At 33.7% G+C, this 21,729-nt stretch overlaps 2 protein-coding genes across 13 annotated transcripts; both read left to right on the forward strand.

Annotated features, from left to right (window-relative positions):
* The first annotated feature begins 8,286 nt into the window (after nt 1–8,286).
* Nucleotides 8,287–16,501, forward strand: LOC110821011 (uncharacterized). Of its 12 annotated transcripts, none has more exons than XR_015819480.1 (6): nt 8,288–8,799; nt 14,858–15,116; nt 15,323–15,413; nt 15,587–15,703; nt 16,086–16,152; nt 16,233–16,501. XR_015819480.1 is itself a non-coding variant. In XM_022050678.2 (6 exons), the coding sequence occupies exons 2-6, from the start codon at nt 8,795–8,797 to the stop codon at nt 16,284–16,286; spliced, it is 513 nt and encodes a 170-aa protein (XP_021906370.1). In that variant the 5' UTR covers nt 8,288–8,593; nt 8,742–8,794; the 3' UTR covers nt 16,287–16,501. The 12 variants fall into 12 exon arrangements, 11 of the variants coding, with proteins under 11 accessions (XP_088077216.1, XP_021906370.1, XP_021906371.1 ...); XM_022050678.2 differs by lacking the exon at nt 15,587–15,703 and having other exon boundaries at nt 8,288–8,593; nt 8,742–8,799; nt 14,863–15,116; nt 16,044–16,152; XM_022050679.2 differs by lacking the exon at nt 15,587–15,703 and having other exon boundaries at nt 8,288–8,593; nt 8,756–8,799; nt 14,863–15,116; nt 16,044–16,152.
* A 148-nt stretch (nt 16,502–16,649) lies between these two features.
* Nucleotides 16,650–18,096, forward strand: LOC110821010 (HSP20-like chaperones superfamily protein). The gene is made up of 2 exons (XM_022050671.2): nt 16,650–17,488; nt 17,573–18,096. Exons 1-2 carry the CDS (start codon nt 17,203–17,205, stop codon nt 17,977–17,979), a joined length of 693 nt encoding a protein of 230 aa, XP_021906363.1. The 5' UTR covers nt 16,650–17,202; the 3' UTR covers nt 17,980–18,096.
* Nucleotides 18,097–21,729: the final 3,633 nt, after the last annotated feature.

Below are 21,729 nucleotides of genomic sequence, written 5' to 3' on the forward strand. Positions count from 1 at the left end.
AAGTGTGGGTTCTGCTTCGAGTAGAAAACTTTTATAAAGCACATTATATCAAGAGATGGGCTGTCAGTAAACCTCGAAAAGGTTGAGGCAGTGCTTGGCTGAGAAAAATTAACCTCGGTCAAGGAGATTCCTACCTTTTTAGGAATGGCAAGTTATTATTGCAGGTTTGTTAAAGGATTTTCTAGTCTAACTGCTCCTTTGACTCGACTTATAAAGAAAAACGTCAAATTCGAGTGGAACGAGAACTGTGAAAGGAGTTTTTTAGAACTAAAGAAGCGGGTGACTACCCCATGAATCGTGTTGGGATGGAAGAGCTGAGGAAACAGATCAATAAATTGCAGGATAGTAGATTCATCTGACATAGTGTGTCCCCTTGGGGTGCTGGAGTCACATTTGCAAAAAGAAGATGGGACGTTAAGGTTATTTATTGACTACAGAGAACTGAACATGATCACGATCAAGAATGAGTACCTCATCTCCAAGATCGATAACATTTTTGATCAGTTGCAGGGTGGCAAAGTCTTCTCTAAAATAGACTTGCATTGAGATTATCATCAGGTAAAAATTAAGACAGAAGACATTCTCAAAATAGATTTTCGGATCAAGTATGGACACTATGAATTCTTGATGATGTCATGTGGACTAACCAATACACCAGCCATCTTCATGAATTTGATGAATAGGGTTTTCAGATAATTCCTGAATCAGTTCGTCATTGTATTCATCACTAATATCCTGATCTATTCAAAAAGCAGAGATGAGCACGCTCACCATCTAACTCAGGTTTTTCAGGTTCTCAGAGAAAAGAAGTTGTATGCAAAGCTGAGCAAGTGTGAGTTCTGCCTCGAGTAGACAACCTTCCTATGGCACATCATATCAAGGGATGGGCTGTTAGTAAACCTCGAAAAGGTTGAGGCAGTGCTTGGCTGAGAAAAATTAACCTCGGTCAAGGAGATTCCTACCTTTTTAGGAATGACAAGTTATTATTGCAGGTTTATGGAAGGATTTCCTAGTCTACCTGCTCATTTAACTCGACTCACAAAGAAGAAAGTCAAATTTGAGTGGAACGAGAACTATGAAAGGAGTTTTTTAGAACTAAAGAAGTGGTTGACTACCACATGAATCGTGCTGAGATGGAGGAGCTGAGGAAACAGATCAATAAATTATAGGATAGTAGATTCATCTGACATAATGTGTCTTATTAGGGTGCTGGAGTCACATTTACAAAAGGAGGATAGGACGTTAAGGTTATGTATTGACTACAGAGAATTGAACATGATCACAATTAAGAACGAGTACCTCATCGCCAGGATCGATAAAATTTTTAATCAGTTGCAGGGTGGCAAAGTCTTCTCTAAAATAGACTTGCGTTGAAGTTACCATCAAGTAAAGATCAAGACAGAAGACATTCCCAAAATAGATTTTTGAACCAAGTATTGACACTATGAATTCTTGATCATGTCATGTGGACTAACTAATACACCAGCCATCTTCATTAATTTGATGAACAGGGTTTTCATATAATTCTTGGATCAGTTCGTCATTGTATTCATCAATGATATCCTGATCTATTCAAAAAGCAGAGAGGAGCACGCTCACCATCTAACTCAGGTTTTGTAGGTTCTTAGAGAAAAGAAGTTGTATGCAAAGCTGAACAAGTGTGGGTTCTGCCTCGAGCAGACAACCTTCCTAGGGCACATCATATCAAAGGATGAGCTATCAGTAAACCTCGAAAAGGTTGATGCAGTGCTTGGCTAAGAAAAATTAGCCTCAGTCAAGGAGATTCCTTACTTTTTAGGAATGACAGGTTATTATTGCAGGTTTGTGGAAGAATTTTCTAGTCTAGCTGCTCCTTTGACTCGGCTCACAAAGAAGAACGTCAAGTTCGAGTGGAACGAGAACTATTAAAGGAGTTTTTTAAAACTAAAGAAGCAGTTGACTACCGCACCTGTGTTGGCATTGCCGAGCGGGACACGTGGATATACAGTTTATAATGATGCCTCCTACCTGGGGCTGGGTTGTGTTCTGATACAGTATAGAAAAGTCATAACCTATGGGTCCAGACAGTTGAAGAATCATGAGAAAAACTACTCCACCCATGACTTGGAACTTGTCGCGATTATCCACCTCTTGAAGACTTGGCGTAATTACTTGTATAGGGAGACCTTTCAGGTCTATATCGACCATAAGAGCTTGAAACACATATTCACTCAAAAAGATTTCAACATGCATTAGAGAAGATGGATAGAACTCATCAAAGAATACGATTGCAACATCTTATATCACATGTGTAAGGGCAACGTGGTAGCCGACACTTAGTAGAAAAAATGCAAGTATATTAGCTCATCTAATGGTTTCAGAATGTAGGAAAATATAGGCCACACAACAGGTACAACTTCAGGACCTGAAGAGAGTCACATGTTTGGCCCACCTGATTGTTCAACCTGAGTTGATCCAGAGAATAAAAGAAGCTCAATTCGCCGATTCCACCCTAGCAGGCCTCAAGAAAGATGCAGAACAAGGAGTTAATTCAGAATTTTGAGTCTCTGCCGATGGGTTGCTTAGATTTCAAGATATGATGTGTGTTCCATGTGACAGTGAGTTGAAAAGGGACATCATGACAGAGGCTCATAGCTCAAAGTTTATCATGCATTCTGGAAGCACTAAGATGTATCAGAGTATGCGACTTTGATTTTGGTAGAACAGAATGAAAATAGATGTGACCGACTTTGTTTTCAAGTGCTTGGTATGTCAGCAAGTCAAGGAAAAACATCAATGCCCAGACAGACTACTTCAACCATTACCAATTCCATAATGAAAGTGGGAACATATCACAATGAATTTAGTGACAAGATTGCTTAGGACACGCTTAGAACATGATGTCATTTGGGTAATTGTTGACTGGCTCACCAAGTCTTCTCACTTCTTGACCATCAGGATGACCGACCCCTTTGACAAGGTAAGAAGAATGTATATCCGAGAGATAGTTAGGTTACATGTAGTGCTAGTGACAGTAATATCCGACAGAAATTACAGGTTCACTTCTCGATTTTGGTCTAGCTTTCAACAAGTCATGAGAACGAAACTGTCCCTTAGAGTACTGCATTCCACCATCATACTGATGGACAATCAGAAAGAACGATTCGCACACTATAGGATATATTCTGAACTTGTGTTCTTGACTTCGGGGGCCATTGGGATGATCATTTATCCCTAATAGAGTTTGCATACAATAACAACTACCAAGTACGTATCGGCATGACTCTGTACGAGGCGTTGTATGGCCGCCCATGCATATCGCTGATCTACTGGGAATAGGTGGGTGATAGAAGATTGTTTCGTCCAGATCTTGTGGAGGAGACTACAACTAAAATAGTTATGACTGGGAAGAACATCCAGACAGCTTAGAATAGATAGAAGAGTTATGCGGATACCCAGAGAAGGGATTTAGAATTCGAGAAAGGTGATTGAGTGTTTTTTAAGGTCATTCCGTTCAAGAGAATCAGTATGTTTGACAAGAGAGAAAAACTAAATCTCTAGTTTATTTGGCCATTTGAAATCTTATACAGAATTGGTACCACCGCCTACAGACTGGCACTACTTCCAGAACTTTTTAGGGTCCATAATGTGTTTCATGTGTCCATGCTACGCAAGTAAAACTCGGACCCCTCTCATGTCTTAGCCCACGAGCCTCTTTCACTCCAGAGGGATATATCCTACAAGGAGGTACCGGTTGGTATTGTGGACCAAAAGAGCAGAGTACTCTGCAACCGAAAAATTCTCTTCGTTAACGTCCTATGACATAATCACACACAGGGAGAGGCCACATTGGAGCTAGAATCAGACTTCAAAGCTCATTATCCCTAACTGTTTGATTGAGTGAGAGAGATATAAATTTGAGAGACCAAATTTCTTTTAAGATGGGAGAGTTGTAATACCCGAAATTAATTTTTAAATATTTAAAATTAATGTATAAAATATAATTTTTAAATTTATGAATCTTTATTTAATATAAAATTAAAAAAAAAATAGGTGGATGATGAAATTGAAAATAATTTTAGAAAAAATGAATGAAAATTTGGATTTTGTGGATATTTTTGAAAGAAAAATCGGAAACTGGAGGTCAAAATATAATTTTAAAAAAATATGTCACGTAGGACCGTTCAGTCAGCAACCCCGACGAATCAGAGCGCGTCGCGTAGCAAGGCATGCTGACGCGGTGCCACGCTGGCAATCCGTGTGCCCGTGATCGGACGGTCCGAATTTGTTCCTGCACGTGTGGACGGTCCGAATTTGTTCCCTCCTCAGGTGCAATCGGACGGTCGCGATTAAACGCAATGAACGATCCAAATTTGTTCTCTCTTTAAACGCGATCATACGGTCCAGATTCACTTCCTATTTATACGCGATCGGACGGTCCATATTAAAAGGGAACGGATATAAATACATCACTTTATACCAAACTCTAACCGTAGCCGCCAGCCTCCCCTTCCGGAGAAGAAGAACTAGCCGCCGGGAAGGGAGCCGACTGCTGCCCACCGCCATTTGTCGGGCCGGAGCCACATTCGACTGCCAAAAAAGTAAAAAATTCTCCCAGTCACTCGAAATTTGATTTTGAACACTTTCATGGCTAATTCAGAGCAAAAAGACTGGCGAATAAGCTGAAAACTGCGGGTAAAACCCAACGGCGTAACTACGGGATAAATCGAAAACCGCCTCCGATGAGCCTTTTCACAATTCCTGTTTCGTACAATTTTTCTACTATTGTGTTCACCATTTTGTTTTCCACAAGTTGACTGAAGAAAAATGCCTAACCACGAAGGTAAGCTGGCGGAGCCGCCGTACCAAAAAATTTTACCGCCGATAAGCTTCTGTTTTTTGACTTTTTTTCGTCCAACCAAGGCCCCTTAACTTATTTTCTTGTAGGAATGAGTACAAAATCGACCGAAACTGGTCGAAGGCCAACCCGAGAAAAATCACTGATGATGGGTGGCGGTGCTGTCACTAGAGCACAGCGGCGGCGCTGTGCCGAAATCCTGAAATTGGTTGGAAATAGTTTCTAACACTGATTTTGAGTTTTTTGGGTATTTTTAGGTACTTGGAGCGTGTTTTAATCTTTGAATGAAAATTTAGGGAACCCATGGACCGTCAGTAGGCACGACTAAAAGTTTAGTGTTTGGACACTGATTCGGATAAGAATCTATCACCTTACTTCCTGTTATGGAATTAAAGTCTAATTATAAATAATACGATATTTTACTTAATTCAAAAAAACTTCAAAAATTAATTCGATTACTAATGAAGTCCGAATCGGTTATTGTTCACTGTTTATCCTGTTTGATTGATTTTACAGTTTCAAATATATAATAAATACACTGGAGTTGGTAAGATGATTTGTTGTGCTTTCTTGATGCATGTATTGCTTGTTTTGCGTGATTTACAGTTATAAATTGTGTAACTAAAAATTAAATGTAAACGAAAAATTGTTTGATTAAGTGATTGAATGAATGGTAGCCTTACTGGATATCCTGAGAGATGGTGGACGGACCGGGTGCATAAGAAATTCTATCGTGAACATTATCTCATACCGGACGGGGTATCGAGTATTTTTATTTTAATGCTCATACCAGACGGGATATAAGGACAACCTGTTTTACCTTCATACCAGACGGGGTATTGAGAGATAGTATTTTTGACGCTCATACCAGACAGGGTATGAGGACGGCTGGTTACTTGAAAATGTTAAATAAGGGTTCACGCGTAGTGGGAACATCGTTATGGACCCCCATGGATACCAGTAGGCAGATAAAAAAAAAAGTTGTTATTCTAGTTAATTGAATATGAGATTATGATATTATTTGTATTATTGCCTCTATAGATCAGTTTTGAAATTTTCGCTACGGTAAGTGTACAATAAATGATTTTATTTATGATAAATAAATTTACTTAAATTAAGAGCTATATTAGTTATTTTTATAATTTTTTTACCAACCTTAATTTCTGTATCAGTGAGTAGCGTGATATTCTTGCTGGGCTAGTGTAGCTCACTCTTTGATTAACCATTTCAGATCAAGAGAACCAAGATCCAGATCCAGATCCATAAGAGGGTTGCGAATAGGATGTTCAATTGTTTGCTTTCCATTATTTCTTTGCTTTTTCGTTATTCTTTTAGAATGATCATTTCTGTATCCCTATTGGGTATTATGAATTATTGTATAATGAATGTAAACTCTAATGCTATTATTTCGCTTTCGCATTCAATTTATAATTTATTTTTTTTCAAGTTCCCGGTGGTTACACGTATCAAAATAATATAACATTGTTGATATATATATATATATATATATAAAGAGACTTAAATTATACACTAATTTAAGTTTAAATTTTTGGAGACTAATAGTTTGAGTTTAAAAGGTTATTGGGTTAGTAGTGTTTGAACTTGAGGCGTTAAAAGTAGAAAATAAATTAGTTATTTATACTTTAATGTGTCCTTTATACAATTTGATTAGAGAAAAGGCATGAAACGAACACAACTTCATTATACCTTGTGTTGACAACATAGTAGGATAACCATAAATTATTTATTGCTTTAATGCATACCTTTATACAATCTGGTTAGAATAAATGGCATGAAAGAATAAATTTGTTATACCTTGTGCTAAAAACATAATAGGATAAGTTTTGGGATATGGTATGTAAATTTTTGATACCATACAATTCTAAGATGAAGAGCACATCTCAAACGACATTCAACTATATTTCGTGAAGTTAATAGACTGTTATTTCAAGGTTGATATAAATTTGTACAATTCTCACTCATTGTCGCATTGATCTCCCTTTGTTTACTGTCGTATTACAAGTCCTCACTCATCGCTACATTAATCTCCCTCTGCTCATAAATGCATTGCTCTCCCTTTGCTTATAGTCGCATCATCTTTTGCCATTATTAACCTTTATTGAAAGCCACATGCACCATTATTGCCCTTACTTTCTATGCCATCATCACCCAAAGAAAATGGCATTGTCAAAATTAGGTTTGGTTATTTTTCTTTGAAAAATAGAGTTAAAATTATTTTTTTAGGAAAAATAAAATAAAATAGCACTCACATTATTTTCTAGAAAACCAATATTATTCTTTGTTCATTGAAAAATCGTTAATAGAAATTGTTAGTTGCCACTATCAAAATTTGATTTCGGTTTTAATTTAAAGAAATTTATGGCTTTGGTTATGGATTGATATTTGTCATTAAGAAAATATTAGTGATTTATATCTATTTTAATGATGGTTACTCAAAACATCCACAATAAAAGAATTAGTATTTTTTTTATTTCAATATATATGACTATTCTCATCAAAGATAGTAGTTCCAACTTTACTTATTATATTTTATATCATTTATAGTCATTTTAATATTTACAATTATTTATACTAAATATAAAAATTTATGTTTCTCAAAGTGACAATATTTTTCATAACTATTTTTATCAAATATATAATAATTTATTTACTAGAAACACTTTTATTAAACAGCTATTTTAATAGTACTTTTAACATGCACAAGTACTAACAATCTCAAGTAAGCACGAAAATAATTAGTCAACTCTAAGAATTTTACTATAATACTTTGTAACTACTAAACCCTAGAACTTAATGGTTTAGATTTTAGCTTATCATATATACGCATGCCTCATTAGATGACACTCTCCTAATCTAACTCTCTTTACAGATCTTTTTGACTAGTTTATCAAAAAATTCGCTTTCCTCAATTTACTCATTAAATCAAGGACCAAACTCTATATTAACCTCTCTAATTATGGTGAGTTGTAATCATCCATCTCATGATTCAATGATAGAGAAATGTTGGTGGTGGTAGAACGACGAACCGATGTGGTTGTTTATTTTTCAAACAATATTACTATTGTGATTTTATAACTCAGTAATCTTTTAAAAGAAATCTTAAAATCTTGACAACTATAAATAATTCTAAATAAAAAATGTATTAATTGTGTTTGAATATTACTTATTAAGAATTTAAAAATATAACAAAGATATTATTTAACCCGTTCAACTCACATTTATAAAACTAATAACTATTTCGCGATAAAAATAAGTATAATGAAAATAATATAAAAACCTTCACAACCTTGAACTATTATAATAGGATTGAACTATTAAAATATGATTTTGTATTAACATGACCAAAAATCAACTCTCATATTATCCTCTAAACAAAAAATTATAGTCGTATTTATCTAATTAACCTTAATTACAGTCTGGATAGATTAGGTTTGGATGAAAGCGGAAGAGACGGCCATGGTATCAGTTTTAGCTGAGTTGGCAGCCGTAAAGTACAGACTACCAACTGCAAAAGAAATCCCCCATTTCTGTAACTCTCTTACCTTCTACTTTTCTTCCATTTCCCAATAATTACCGGGGAAGAAGAAAGACACAACTCAACAAAAGGCCAACCCTCATGAACTTCATTTATTTCAGAGGGTTGCAGCCTCTTTTCACTCTCCCACGCTAAACAACAAGAACAAACTCGTATCACGAAGAAAAATATTAATATTTAGAAACCCTTTTGTGTAACAGGTATTCATCAATTTTTTCGAAAAAAGAAATTAATTTTTCTCTCCTGGGTGATTCTTCCTTTTTCTCCATCTGAAGTATTAGAAGCTTACTGATCTCTTTTCTTCCGCTTACTGGACTTGGATTCGTTTAAACATTGACTTGCCTTTAGAATAGTGGTTGCAGATCTGTTGAAAGTTTTGGAGTACTACTAGCTTTGCATGAATGGGGTAAGTTTATCTACTTATTCTCATGGATTTAGAGTACTATGGTGGATTTCTTTGGTGGATTTTAACGTTTTTTTATCTTTTTTTTGGGTTGTTTGATGTTTGTAAACTGGAATCCATTTTGGTTTATTTGTCGGTGGATTTTGAATAAACGGGGCACTTCATTAGATTCCTGGACAAACGGAAGAAAAGACTTGGTGATTTTGAATTGTGGATTTGTTGATATTATTTTTTACTTTACTACCAAGTTCCTTATCTTTGCATTATATATCAATGGGCTATTGATGTTCTATTGGCGGTTCTCTCTCTCTCTCTCTCTCTCTCTCTCTCTCTCTCTCTGAATTGGCATGTACTGGAACGATGTAATTGAAAGAATTTTACAGTTAAAAAGAAAACAAACATGGAATTACTTTTCCTAACATTCTTAAAAAGCATACAAGTTGAAAAATAAATCCCAAAGCATGATAAGGAGGGATATGGAATCTAGAAACTGAAGAAATTACAAATTAAGCTACTAGAATCAACAATAGAGCAGAGACTTGTTAGGAGATTAAAATACTTATGTCTACAAAGAGATGGAAGTTGTAGAAGTGGAGTGTGGCTATTCTTGGAGAGTGAGTGGTTGTTTTTAGTGATCACGGGTACCGCCCATTAGTTTTATTAATTTGTTAAGTAACTTAATTGTTAAAAATTCACTGAAATTTTCATGATGGTGGTCATATTATACTCATTTTAATTAAATTTCAAATAATAATTATATTATTTTTATATTTTAGATACCAAAAGTTCAATAATCTTTCACTTTAAGGCATCTGCCCCTGCTCAAAAAGATTATAAATTCTGGCTTAGAAAAATTTCACAAATTTATCCGTGAGTTCGAGTGTATGTCCAGCCTTATGTTGTACTTATGCCAGATTAGTTTGTGAATCCTCCCATATCTGTACTTCTTTTTAGCATTGGAATGGTCTCCGATGATGATGATATTGATGCTTGCCATGTCAGTTCTTGAATTTTGACTTGATCAATGAATCCCATTTGTGCAGTTGTTTGTTAACTCCAACTTATTCATCTACTTGTGAGTTTGAGATTTGTAATTCCTTTACCTTGGAAAATTTTCGAGATGAATAATTCATGTTTGTTTGGATGGTTGAAACTCCCTCTTGCTACAAAAGTTTTCCTTTTTATACTTCAACACTGCTTGCCTCACTCATTGCATACCATGTTGCATTTTTTTCTCTTTTACCCACTTCATCTTTCTTGAGCTGAGCAAATCTTGCACATCATCACGGGGCTTTGATGTGGTAGGGGAAGTTGTAAAAGTTGAAAAAGTAGAAAGTGGGCAGTCAGTGCATCTCAAATTTTTTCTTTAAAAAATCTATTATATATATCTATATAAATTTTTTATTTTTATCATTGTTATAATTTTATAATTATAATTATATATTTTATAATTAGTGAAATGTTTTTCTTCCATTCACCCAAGCTTTGTTAATTGAATAAGTTTGGCACATCATGGGGCTTTGTGCGTGGTTGACATGCAACTTGTAGAAGTTGAAGAAGTGGAGAATAAGTGGTTATTTCTTTAGGTTATGGTAACCACCTATAGAACTTCTTCCTATCCCAAATGTTTTGATTCCTCTGCTGTTTGATCTTGCATCTTCATTGTGGTTTCTCTGATGTAAGCTTGGTGGATGTTGGATTTTCTTTTGGGTGGACTAATTATTTGATTGTCTAGAAAATTGATGAGAAGGAAAGAAATAGGATTCCTTTTACATTGCATATAGTGGTGTTTCTAATTAATTGACATGCTAGCCTTAATTCAATACTAGTTGTTATATCAAAAATAAAGGCCAGATCATTCCCTATCAACTTAAGCTTTTGAGATAATTAGTTACAACAAATTACTTCTCCATATGAGTCAATAATTGTTATGGTTTTCTCAATACCTTGGTTGTGTAATGCAATCATTTCTTTTGTAGGATCCGTAAGAAACCACTTTCGGTATGATGCTTAAGGGACTCTGTGCGTGATTCTAGTTATTTTCTGATTCCTAAGCATGATGTTTAAGAATCCCTAAATTTACTATAAATTCTTTAGTAGACAATTTATCACTTATTTGTACTACTTCAATTGGTATTGGAGCTCAAAGTCCGATATGAGTATTCAATCAAATTCTAAGCTATCTAGGAAAAAAAAAGTCAAAATTATAGAACCAAAATCTCTTATTATTGGCTAGCTAGATAACCAACAACCATTGGGAGATGATAGTCACTGCCACGACCATTGACCTTAAGATTCTGGCAGCAGGCCCCTCAGATCTTCAGCCTCTAAAGCAACTAGGAATTGTCACACGTGCCACCAGAAATCTGTGCAACTGCTACATCAGCTACCATTATTGCCATGATTCCTCACACCAACCTCTAATTTGCAACCGCCATTGCTGGAAAAGTCTTTTGCCGGAAGCTCGATGCTCTTTGTTAACTGGAGACCAGCATAGAGTTACACTAATGCTAGCCATGAAAGCACTTCACCAAAAGCCAACTTATTTTGATCGGTTCCTTCTGAATCATTGGAATGATAATATAAACAATCATGATTTTGCGCTCTGGAAGAACTTTGAAATATGCATACAGGACTAGCTTGCCATACTTCTCAAATTCTTCAAGTTGTACAACTACCTTTCAACTTTATGACTTATCATGAAGGTGAAGGATGAACAAGGAGAGGAGCAAGAAGAAGAATCACTATCACTAGCTTATGAAAAGAAAGATCTAAAATTACACAAGATCTTTCAACTAAAATATAGGAATTCAATACAAGGAGTAGCGTCAGTCAACAATCAGGTCTAATAATGTTCAATTCAAGGACATACAGACTTGCCAATCTTTTGATTTTATCCTACTAATAGGATTTCAGACACCTAACAAATTATGTGTTTCCATTATCTTGTTTTTAACAAGCATGTTTAGTTGCCAAGATGATGATTTTTTTTTTTGAAATCTTCCAAAATCAGGTTTTTCATCATTCAAAACTTCAAAGGTCGTGGTTGTGTTTTTCTCCAACTATGGAGAATGATGCATTATAGAGTTAAGTTAAAATTCTAAATAAATTAGAAATTATACTTTTAGCTAACCTACAATTTATTGTAATATGTATAAGTTAGGTCCTTAATAGCTTTAGGATATTATTGATAGTTTAAATATTTTACAATTTAATTTTTCTATTAGAATTACATGGTTATCAGTAGTTTAGGTTTCATATTTAATTATTATAAATAACTTCATAATTTCACTTTTGAGATGACCCAAGAGTATTTATTTGAGAGTTTTCTCAATCTTTTGTTTGTGTGATGTTTAAAAAACCACCTTAAGTGTGACACTTAGAGATCCTACATGTAACTCCTAATTACTTTTCTGTTTCTTATCCTAACTGTTAGTCATGATATCTGAAAGTCCCTAAATTTATTCCAAATCCTAAGGTAGGCAAATTAATCTTAATTGAACTACATCAGTTTAACATTATGGGAATCGGATTATCTTGTATTATCATCTTCTGCCATTGTTGATAGAGATTATGGGTGCTTAATGATTCATGTCATTGTCAATCTCTTACATGCTTGTTTTGCCCTTGGTCTGTTAATTCCTATTAGATAACTCTGCACGGTGGAATTGCAATGCTCCAGAACTCTTTAAAAAAAAAACTAAAATTCTGTTGGACTTGATTGTTGAAATTCTTAATATTTCAAAGTAACAGGCTTGTAATTACACGGCTTTTTCATTCAATTTATAAGTTCTCTTGCCAGTTTTGACTATTTAAGATTCTCATGAGTCCAGTAGACACTTTTCTTTAATATAAATTGTACGAGTAACAATTATTTCAGTTCCAAAACTGTTGCCCTTACACAAATTCGTACCTTTTTTTTGGGGTTATATTCAGATCCTTGAACTTATACAGCCAGAGTTGTAGGATCAAAATTGTAATTAGCCCCAAATGGTTTAGTTTTATGGCTGTCGATGGTTCATGCTCTATTAGCAATTGATTATAATTGAGGTTTATGTCTTAAATGTGAAATTGGAGTAAAAGAATTTGATTTATGTTTAACGCCATCTTCATATTGGACAAAATTTGCAACTTTAAGATCATATTTTATGGGTGGTCGTAAATATCTTAGTACCAAATGATAAGGTTTTACTAGGGCAACTGTCACACTTAATATTAGACTGTAGAATGTGGGTGTCAGATTCTTTTGGCATTCACATTAACAAATCTTTTTCTCTTCTTACATTCTCATCTGCAATTCCACTCATCAGAATATGGTCTTCCTAACATAAATTAAGGTCAAGCTGTTCATCTGGACAGTTTTTTTTTTCTACTGACTTAACACCAATAATTTGTTTTAGGCACCCAGAACCATAATGTGCTATCTTTGTATGTGTTTTCATGTGTTTTTTTAAGTCTTGAGTCCCATAATCATTTGTTCTATATTGTGATGTGGTTTGGATTCTTTGAGCGTAGCTTTTTGATTCCTTGGGTAAGAGTTGGGTTTCCCTCTCCATCTCTTGAATGTTTCATCTTGTGTTCCCTCTGTGGCTATGAGAAGAGCAAGGATGTTAGAATGCTTGGAGATAGTGGGCTATTTTTGCTGGCTTCTGGATGTGGTTGGACAAAAATGCTATGGTGTTTAAAGACTGGTAACTGCCTGATGCTTTGGGATAGAATGGCTTTCTTGGAGTCTCATTAAGCTGAATGGCTTTCTTGGCTTCTCATTAGGCTGTGGTGCATGGAAATTTTAGGGTAGTCTAGCTATTTTATGAAGAAATAATAAAGCTGTTCTCCACATATTCTTTTGTATATATATATTTTTTTGTTTTTGTCTTTTTGTGAGAGTGTCATATCCTCCCTTGATGCATTCTTTTATCCTCTCTTTCATATATTACTTAATAGGGGAGTCCTAGATATTTTGCAAAGAGATGTTTGGCTGTTTTATATGGATTTCTTTTTCTCTTTTTTCTTTCTTTGATCCTGCATTGCAATATTCTTTTCCCCTCTATTTCTAATGATAGTTCATTTTTTTCCATTTAGAAAAAGCAAAATTTTGTAGTATCTAATTCCTTTCTTGGTAAAATAGTAATTCCTGTTATATGACTTAGAGCTTCATAATGATTAGCTTCTGTGATGGCCATGGATTTTGGCCTCATGGATGCAATTTGTTTAAATACCATATGAATAAATGCATCTTAAATGCATAGAACCAAGAATGACAATCTCCATGAAAATGATCTTTTTACTGGTTGCCTAACTGGAAAAAGATGGGGGGAGAAGAAAAGAGAAATCAGTAGTAGCTAGCGAAGGTATGAGGCTTCTTTCACATGCAGTAATATGGTTAGGTCCTGTTCTACTCCCGACTACTTAACTCTGAGTTCCATGTTTTGGATGCTTCTTCAACTTTCTTATATATATATTTTGTTGATTGTAATTGGATTACAAAGCTAGGGAGCCAAAGAGCAGTAGGATATCATGTACTTCTATATGGTGAACTAAATGAAACATTTGATGCATGAATGCTCAGAGAGCCGTAAATATCTGTGTAGATAAAATTCAATGGTGAAATTCTAGATATTTTCATGCGGGAATAGACTGAAGGAAGAGCTTATGAGCCAGTGGAGATCTGGGAAAAATTTCAGTTAATGATTATCTCTTGTTTGCAAGTCTTTCAGAACTTTGTTTTTTTTTTTCGAGAACAAGAACAGAAAATTTGGCTTCAAAGAGGATCTCCATCTGTGAGTTAATCAAAATATCAAGATCTTCTGCTTTTGGTTGATATTCCTAATCATGCAGTTAGTTTGATGTTGTTTTCTTCTTTTTGGCCTTCTCTCTGAATCCCACATCGAAACAATTATCATAAACCCCGTTGTTTAAGCATGCTTTGTCATTATACCAAACTATAACAGTTTCACATATTAATTGAGTAAAAAAGTTGCTTTTCTAAAACAAAAAAGAGTTACAGGTTTTTTGAGTCATCCTGGCTACTATTTATCAACTACATGACCATTTGTAACAGAGCAGTTGTTGTCTGGGATGCTACAATAAGCCCAAACTGATTACCTCAGTGGATGATGCACAAAAAGAATTGAGTGTTCCAGGTCGGACAACAAGGAAACCTAGCATATCAGAAGATTTCTGGACCACCAGCACACTTGATATGGACAACAGTGCAGTTCAATCACAAGGAAGCATTTCATCCATCAGTACATGCAACCAAACTCTTGATCCAGGTGCTGCTGGAAGTGCAAATAGTCCATTGGAGTTTGTAAATCACGGCAAGTTCTCCTGTTGATTGAATGTTTAATATCTTTTATTGTATGGTCATGTTTTTATTCTTGATTGAAATACAGTTTTTAGATTGAAGTTGTCATTTTTAACTCTCTGTCTAGTAGGGCTTCCTTTCTCTGTTTATATATGTACTTGGTTGTTTTAGGTAGAAAAAATTTGCTTTGCAGTGACTTACATGGGTACTTGGTTGCAGGTCTTCTTCTCTGGAATCAAACCAGGCAGCACTGGATTGGGAATAAAAGATCCGAGAACGGTACACAACAGGTTCGAGAACCAAAATTAAAGTAAGCTGTCCTGGCAACATTTCTGAGTTCTAAAATTTGTTGTGCAAATTTTCTCAACTTAATTCCTTTGAATGCTCTTGTCTGACAATCTCTGTTTGTTATGACTTATTTTGGTCATCACTATGACACGGTGCATGTTGGTGTCTGTTGGTATCTGTTTTATCTGATTTGAGTTCATCGGGAAAAAACAAAAGGAAAAATTCTCATACCCGAACAATAATCCTTACCAACAATCTCACCGCCCCAAATTACTGAGAGGAAGGATTTCCAGCTGCAAATCTTGTTAAAAGGCGAGTAGGTTGAGTTTATTTATTTATTTTTGAGATGACACCTTAAAAAGATTGTTAAACCAGAAGGGGTACATTTGCTTTTGTTTTTAGGTCTGTAGCAGCATAATTCCAGTGAGAGATATCATAATGCAAGTGTTTAGAAGTCCCTTCCAGTGTCATTGTAATGTCAAAAGTTATGAGAAGATAATCAAGTGCCAAATTGGTTTATGTCCGAGTATTAGTAACTGAGATCTATTTGTGTCTGGATAAGTCGGAAAAGTATTGCTGAAATATGTTGGTTGCGGTCATGTAAACAAATGTTGATCGTTCATGAATTCCTCCTTTTTCTATCTTTTGTCAGCACTCATTGCCCCTGCATGGCTAAATCATTCTGGCTTTGCAGTTGGAACGCAACTTACGAAACTTTACTTGGGAGCAACAAGCCATTTCCGGAACCTATTCCTCTTCCTGTAAGTTTTCAGATTCCTTATAAGCTGTTGTTATAACAATGATGTGGTTGACTGATCTTGTTTTTAAATTAAATTACCAGGAAATGGTAGATTTTCTTGTGGACGTTTGGGAGCAGGAGGGTTTGTATGACTGAGGAACAAGCATTTGAACACTGGTTAGATATGAAACAAAGCTGATTTCTATTGTTGTAATATTTTTGTGGGTTGAGCTGGAATTCTGTGTATAACATGTGTAACAGTCTTGTCATATGCTCTGACCCTTACCCTTTTCTTTTTTCCCACATGTCAGGCCATTTTACATTAATGAAAACACTATTGACTGCCTCCATTTTTAGAGGCATGCAGCAAACTTTTGCAAATTTCTTTACTTTCCAATCTCAGTCAGAAAGGATGAATCTAACAACATCCATATACCTAAAAATTTGTTTTAACCATCCAAACTCAGTATCTTTAATCTACATAAGGATGAAAAAAGGTGATAAATTTTACTGCTTTGTCTTAGTATTTTTCTCTTTATAAGGATTAGAAGATTTGAGTCGGATTTTGTGTTCTTTCGTATTATAGTTAAAAAATTATGCTGTGATCGATATGTAGTGATTAGTTAATTATGATTGAATTATATAATTTTTACTAAAAAAATTTTGAAGGAAAATTAATTTACAGATAAAAGTTTTTATTCTTCTTTTCTTCTCTAAGATAAACACTAGGTTAGGAAGGAAATAGAAATAGAAGCAATTTTCCATTTATTTACATCATAATTTGATTTATTTAAAACTAAGAAAGTAATTTTTTTTTTTTTTAAAAAAAAAAGGAATAGAAGTAACACAAGAATTGCCTAGTATGCTTCAGAAGAAGCAAGAAGCATCTTTTCATATTCACTCGCCAAACCATCCAGAACCTCTTAGAGATTTCTTCACTTTTCTCCACAACCTTCTTTAAATCCTTTCGTCTTTCTTTCAACATCATCCAGCAAACCAAACCCACATCTCTTTCCCTGCTTATCAACACTGTAAAGCCAATTGATCGAGAAATTAACAAGCTTTAGCAACTATGGCTTTGGCTCGTCTAGTTCTGAGAAACTTGCTGCAAAAAAGGGTTTCTCCTCCTCCTTTTTCTTTTCTTTTGGGTCAAAATGGAGAAAGGGGTCTGAGTGGGGTGCAAGGGGTCGATAAGGTTCTGAGAAGATCCATGGTGACTGCTGCTGATCACCATGACAAAGAAGATGACAAAAACACGGCTGTTACAGAGAGGAAATCTTCTAGTATGTCTCCCCGGAGGAGAAACAGGAGAGGACTTTGGAGGAGAAATGACTCTGACTTTGTTCCTGCCCTTTATGGTAAACTTCTTCCCATCATCTTCCCCTTATATTATTTTCCTGCATATATTTATAATCTTTCTGTGTAACAATCTGTGGGAACAGAATTCTTCCCATCAGGACTAGGAAATGCATTGCTGCAAGCCACCGAGAACATAAACAGGCTATTTGAGAACATGAACTTGTCACCTTCTCAGCTTATGGGACGCATAAAAGAGCAAGACGACCGTTACATTCTGCGGTACGACATGCCTGGACTTACCAAAGAAGATGTGAAGATCACCATTGATGATGGTGTGTTGAGCATAAAAGGGGAGCACAAGGAGGAAGAAGGGTCAAACGAGGAACATTGGTCAAGCACTAGCTATGGTTATTATGATACAAAACTTTCATTGCCTGATGATGCCAAAGCTGATGAGATCAAAGCTGAGTTGAAAGATGGTGTGCTCACTGTTATGGTCCCAAGAACTGAGAAACCCAAAAAGCATGTAAAGGAGGTTATGGTTCACTGATTCACTGATATAACCAGTAATCTCCTTTTACATCCATGCTTCTGTGTCGAGTGTGTTTGTATTTTATATCAAAATCAGTAATCAATATATATGATAATAATGAATAAGTTTTCTCAAGAGGGTTTTCTTCTGTGGGGGTCAAAATTGAAACTTTTCTAAACAAATGAAGTGAAAAGAACAGAAGCAGTAATAATAAGTGTCAGAGAATGACGCCACGATCATGATTTGAACAGTTAAGGAAGAAAGTGGTAATGTCATGACAAGTAGACAAAGGGAGGGAGAGTAGGAATACGATCAGATAAGACTATAATTAGATCCATTGATGTGAGATCACAGCCATTTACAGGACAAACGTTGTCTGGTTCTTCATTAATCACTCCCATCAACTTTTTCTTTAAACATCCTTTTTTGATAATTCAGGTTGGATCCACATGATGGATAACTGTATCTCTGATGTTGTTTACTCTTCTTTTTTGTGGGGAGTGAATCTGGTACTAAATATAGATGGCTTCATTCACTTTTCAGAAAGCGGTAATTAGTACAAATATATATATATATATAATGGTGGTGAAGACAGGATTGGTTGTTGACCGGGTCTTAGCTTTTTCAGAGAACCATATTTATCGATCTAATTTCTCTTCTAATAGCTCAGTTGTATAAAACATATCCAGTGTGTCTCATGGCCGAAACAAAGCTCTAACTTAAAAGAAGAAGAAGGTGATTATGGCGATTGGAAGACCTAAATTTGGCCAAAATATTGAAATGTAAATTATAATCAGTCACAAATTTTAAATCGAACCCATAAATATCACCACAAGAAGAAAGAGTTTTAGCACACAAAAGTTCTCGAATCGAACGGCCTTCCATAGTAATTCCGACACTAATTTTACTACTAATAGTAGACAAAATGCGAGTTTTAACATGCAAGAAATTAAGTATTTAGTATTTTTTTTTTTGATATATTTATAAAATAATATAAAATTTATGTTTTCGATGAAGTTCGAACTTGTAATTTTTTAATAATTAATAAAAATTATTTTTGTTAACTAGCTAATAATATTTTTACTCACAAAAAGCATCAATTCTAACTCTAGTGACTTTTTGTTCTGTACCTCAATAAATACACAAGAAATGAAATTTAATGCTTATTTCACTTTTCAGATGATTTTTATTTGAGTATATAAAATAAAATATACATTTGATGTTCGATTAGCTACAAATTTATTAATTAAATTAAACATATAATTAAGATTTATAAATCAATATTTTATATATATATATATGTGATAGTTCTATTCTAATTCTTATTGTATGTTATGTGTGAAACTCTTATGGAATTTTTATATGAAATCAAAAATAACATTTAATTTTTAAGAGAAACTTTATATATGAATAACTACTTTAAAAAAAATTAGGATTCATGTTTTAGTTAATTGTAAGTAAAGATATTAATATATATATATAATGAAGTCAATAGTGAGGGAATCAATGGTCATTTCATGGCTTAAAAGGCTAAAAGTCAAGTTCACCATTTTCCCAAAAAAAAAAGGAAGAAGAAATTAGGAAGAAGATGTTAATCTGGTTTTCATGCAGAGTTAAAGTCTTTTAATTGGCCAACAACCCTTTCACACCAGAGACCTGTCTCCTCTTCTACAGGCATCACTGACTGAATCCACTGTTTGATTATCACCTTTCTCCATCTCTTTCCTTTCCTTTAATATCTATCACCCAATCCTTTTCTTCCATCTTAATCAATCTTTCATCCCCCCCCCCCCCCCCCCCCTCCTACTGTTTCTTTTCCTCTCCAATTCTAAATCCCAACTGTTCAAACAATGAATCAGAGTTTAAAAGTTGCACTACTCACTCTTGCTTTCATTTTTTCTCTCCCATTCTTTTTACCAGGTAAATTTCTCTTTCCTCCTTTTCTTTTTCTACTCTCTTTTATTCTTTTTAAAGTTCTGGGTTTTGGCAGATGAGTGGTCAAACAGAAAGATCTTAGGTAAAAATGAAATGGGTATGGAGGAAACTGAGAAGATGGTTTTGGGTTCAAGGCCTCCTAGGTGTGTGAACAAATGCATGAAGTGTAATCCATGCTTGGCTACGCTGGTTATTTCTCCTCACCAAACTAGGGTTTTCGGGACAACATCTCGCCGGGAAGAAGGTGATGATCGTGCTTATGATGATCCTTATTATCTCCTCTCATGGAAATGCAAATGTGGGAATAAGCTCTTTGAACCTTAATTTTCTCATAATACACAATCAATATTGATATTTTTAAACCACCTTCTTTATACTCTCTCTCTCTTTCTCTCTCTCTCTCTCTCTCTCTCTCTCTCTCTCTCTCTATATATATATATATATATATATATATATATGTATGCTTAGTATTAGTATATGGTAATGTATATTCGATTGATTTTCTTAATTTATATTGCTGCTGGCTGCTCAATTATAAATCAACTACGTAGTATAGTTGATCATGTTGTTTGAAGATGATTATCATGATATTATAGTTTTGATAATCTATATTAGTTTCTTGATTTATCTTTTTTCCTTTTCAATTATACATTTAACACAAATCTCTGCGTGATGTAGTGGTGTATATAAGAGGGAATATTTTGATCATACACATAAATCTTTATTTAAAGTTTCTTTAGAAAATAAACATTGATCTGATTATGTTAAGAACAGATTGATTCTACATATATGTGTGTGTGTGTGTGTGTGTGTGTGTATATATATATATATATATCTCCTTATGGAATAACAAAAATATAAAGTTAAAAATAATCCCCCAACAGAAAGAATATTAAATTTTGGATACATTATCTAGAAAAGTAGAGAGGAAACTAGACTTTTACTTATATGAATATAATTATATAAGTATTTATAATAGTATTTCATTATATTGTTTTTAATTAGGGTAAAAAAAAATTAATTAAATAGTTAAGATAATTTTTACTTTTAAAAATTATCATTTTAATTAAATTTTTTAATTAAATAGTTAATATAATAGTTAAAGTAAATTGTATTCTTTCTTCAATTAGTCAGACCATATAATAAGTTTTAATTAAGTAATTTTAATTTGAATAGACTTTTTAATTGTATAGTTAATATATATATATATATATATTTATCTTTATTAGGATTTTCAGTTAATACATTGTCATTTTTATTTATACTATAAATATAAAATTTAGTCAGAGAATTAATAGAATATATAATACTTAATAAGAAATTTCAGTGAAGTTTCTAATTTAAAATTTTTAATGAAATTATGATATATTAATTTTATTTTTAATTATAGCAATTTTAATGTAGTAGAGTTTATAATTAAATAGTTCTATTGTCAAATTTTTAATTACAAAGTTAATAAATCTTTCAATGGTAATTTTTTGACTTAAATAGAGTTTTTATTAAAGGAATTTTGGCTTAAACCTAATTAAATTCTAATATAAATAAATTATAAACCTTTTTTTTTAATACATAATTTTTTTGAAACAATATAACGCAAAATTAAAAATTGTAGAAAAAAAATAGCATTCTTTTTAAATTTTATCAATTTTTATTTAATTATGTAATTAAGATTAATTTTAATTGTTTTCCAGGAAAAATAAATTTTCTGAAAAATTCCTCTTGCATTCAAAAATATCTCATGATACTTAAGAATTAAAATAATTTATTCATATATTTAAAAAGAAAAAAAAAATTGAAAACCCTAGAATTGAAGAATTAAGCTGTTCTAAATAT

Source organism: Carica papaya, chromosome 5, assembly GCF_054855325.1.
Source record: "Carica papaya isolate Zhongbai chromosome 5, ASM5485532v1, whole genome shotgun sequence".
Lineage (NCBI taxonomy): Eukaryota > Viridiplantae > Streptophyta > Magnoliopsida > Brassicales > Caricaceae > Carica > Carica papaya.

What these genes read in the sequence shown, in the direction of transcription:
- LOC110821011 (XM_022050675.2), top strand. An exon ending in GTTCGAGAACCAAAATTAAA is followed by an intron (nt 15,414 to 16,043) that starts GTAAGCTGTCCT and finishes ATCTTTTGTCAG; the next exon opens with CACTCATTGCCCCTGCATGG. An exon ending in CGGAACCTATTCCTCTTCCT is followed by an intron (nt 16,153 to 16,232) that starts GTAAGTTTTCAG and finishes TTAAATTACCAG; the next exon opens with GAAATGGTAGATTTTCTTGT.
- LOC110821010 (XM_022050671.2), top strand. Translation starts at nt 17,203, where the DNA reads ATGGCTTTGGCTCGTCTAGTTCTGAGAAACTTGCTGCAAAAAAGGGTT. An exon ending in CTTTGTTCCTGCCCTTTATG is followed by an intron (nt 17,489 to 17,572) that starts GTAAACTTCTTC and finishes CTGTGGGAACAG; the next exon opens with AATTCTTCCCATCAGGACTA.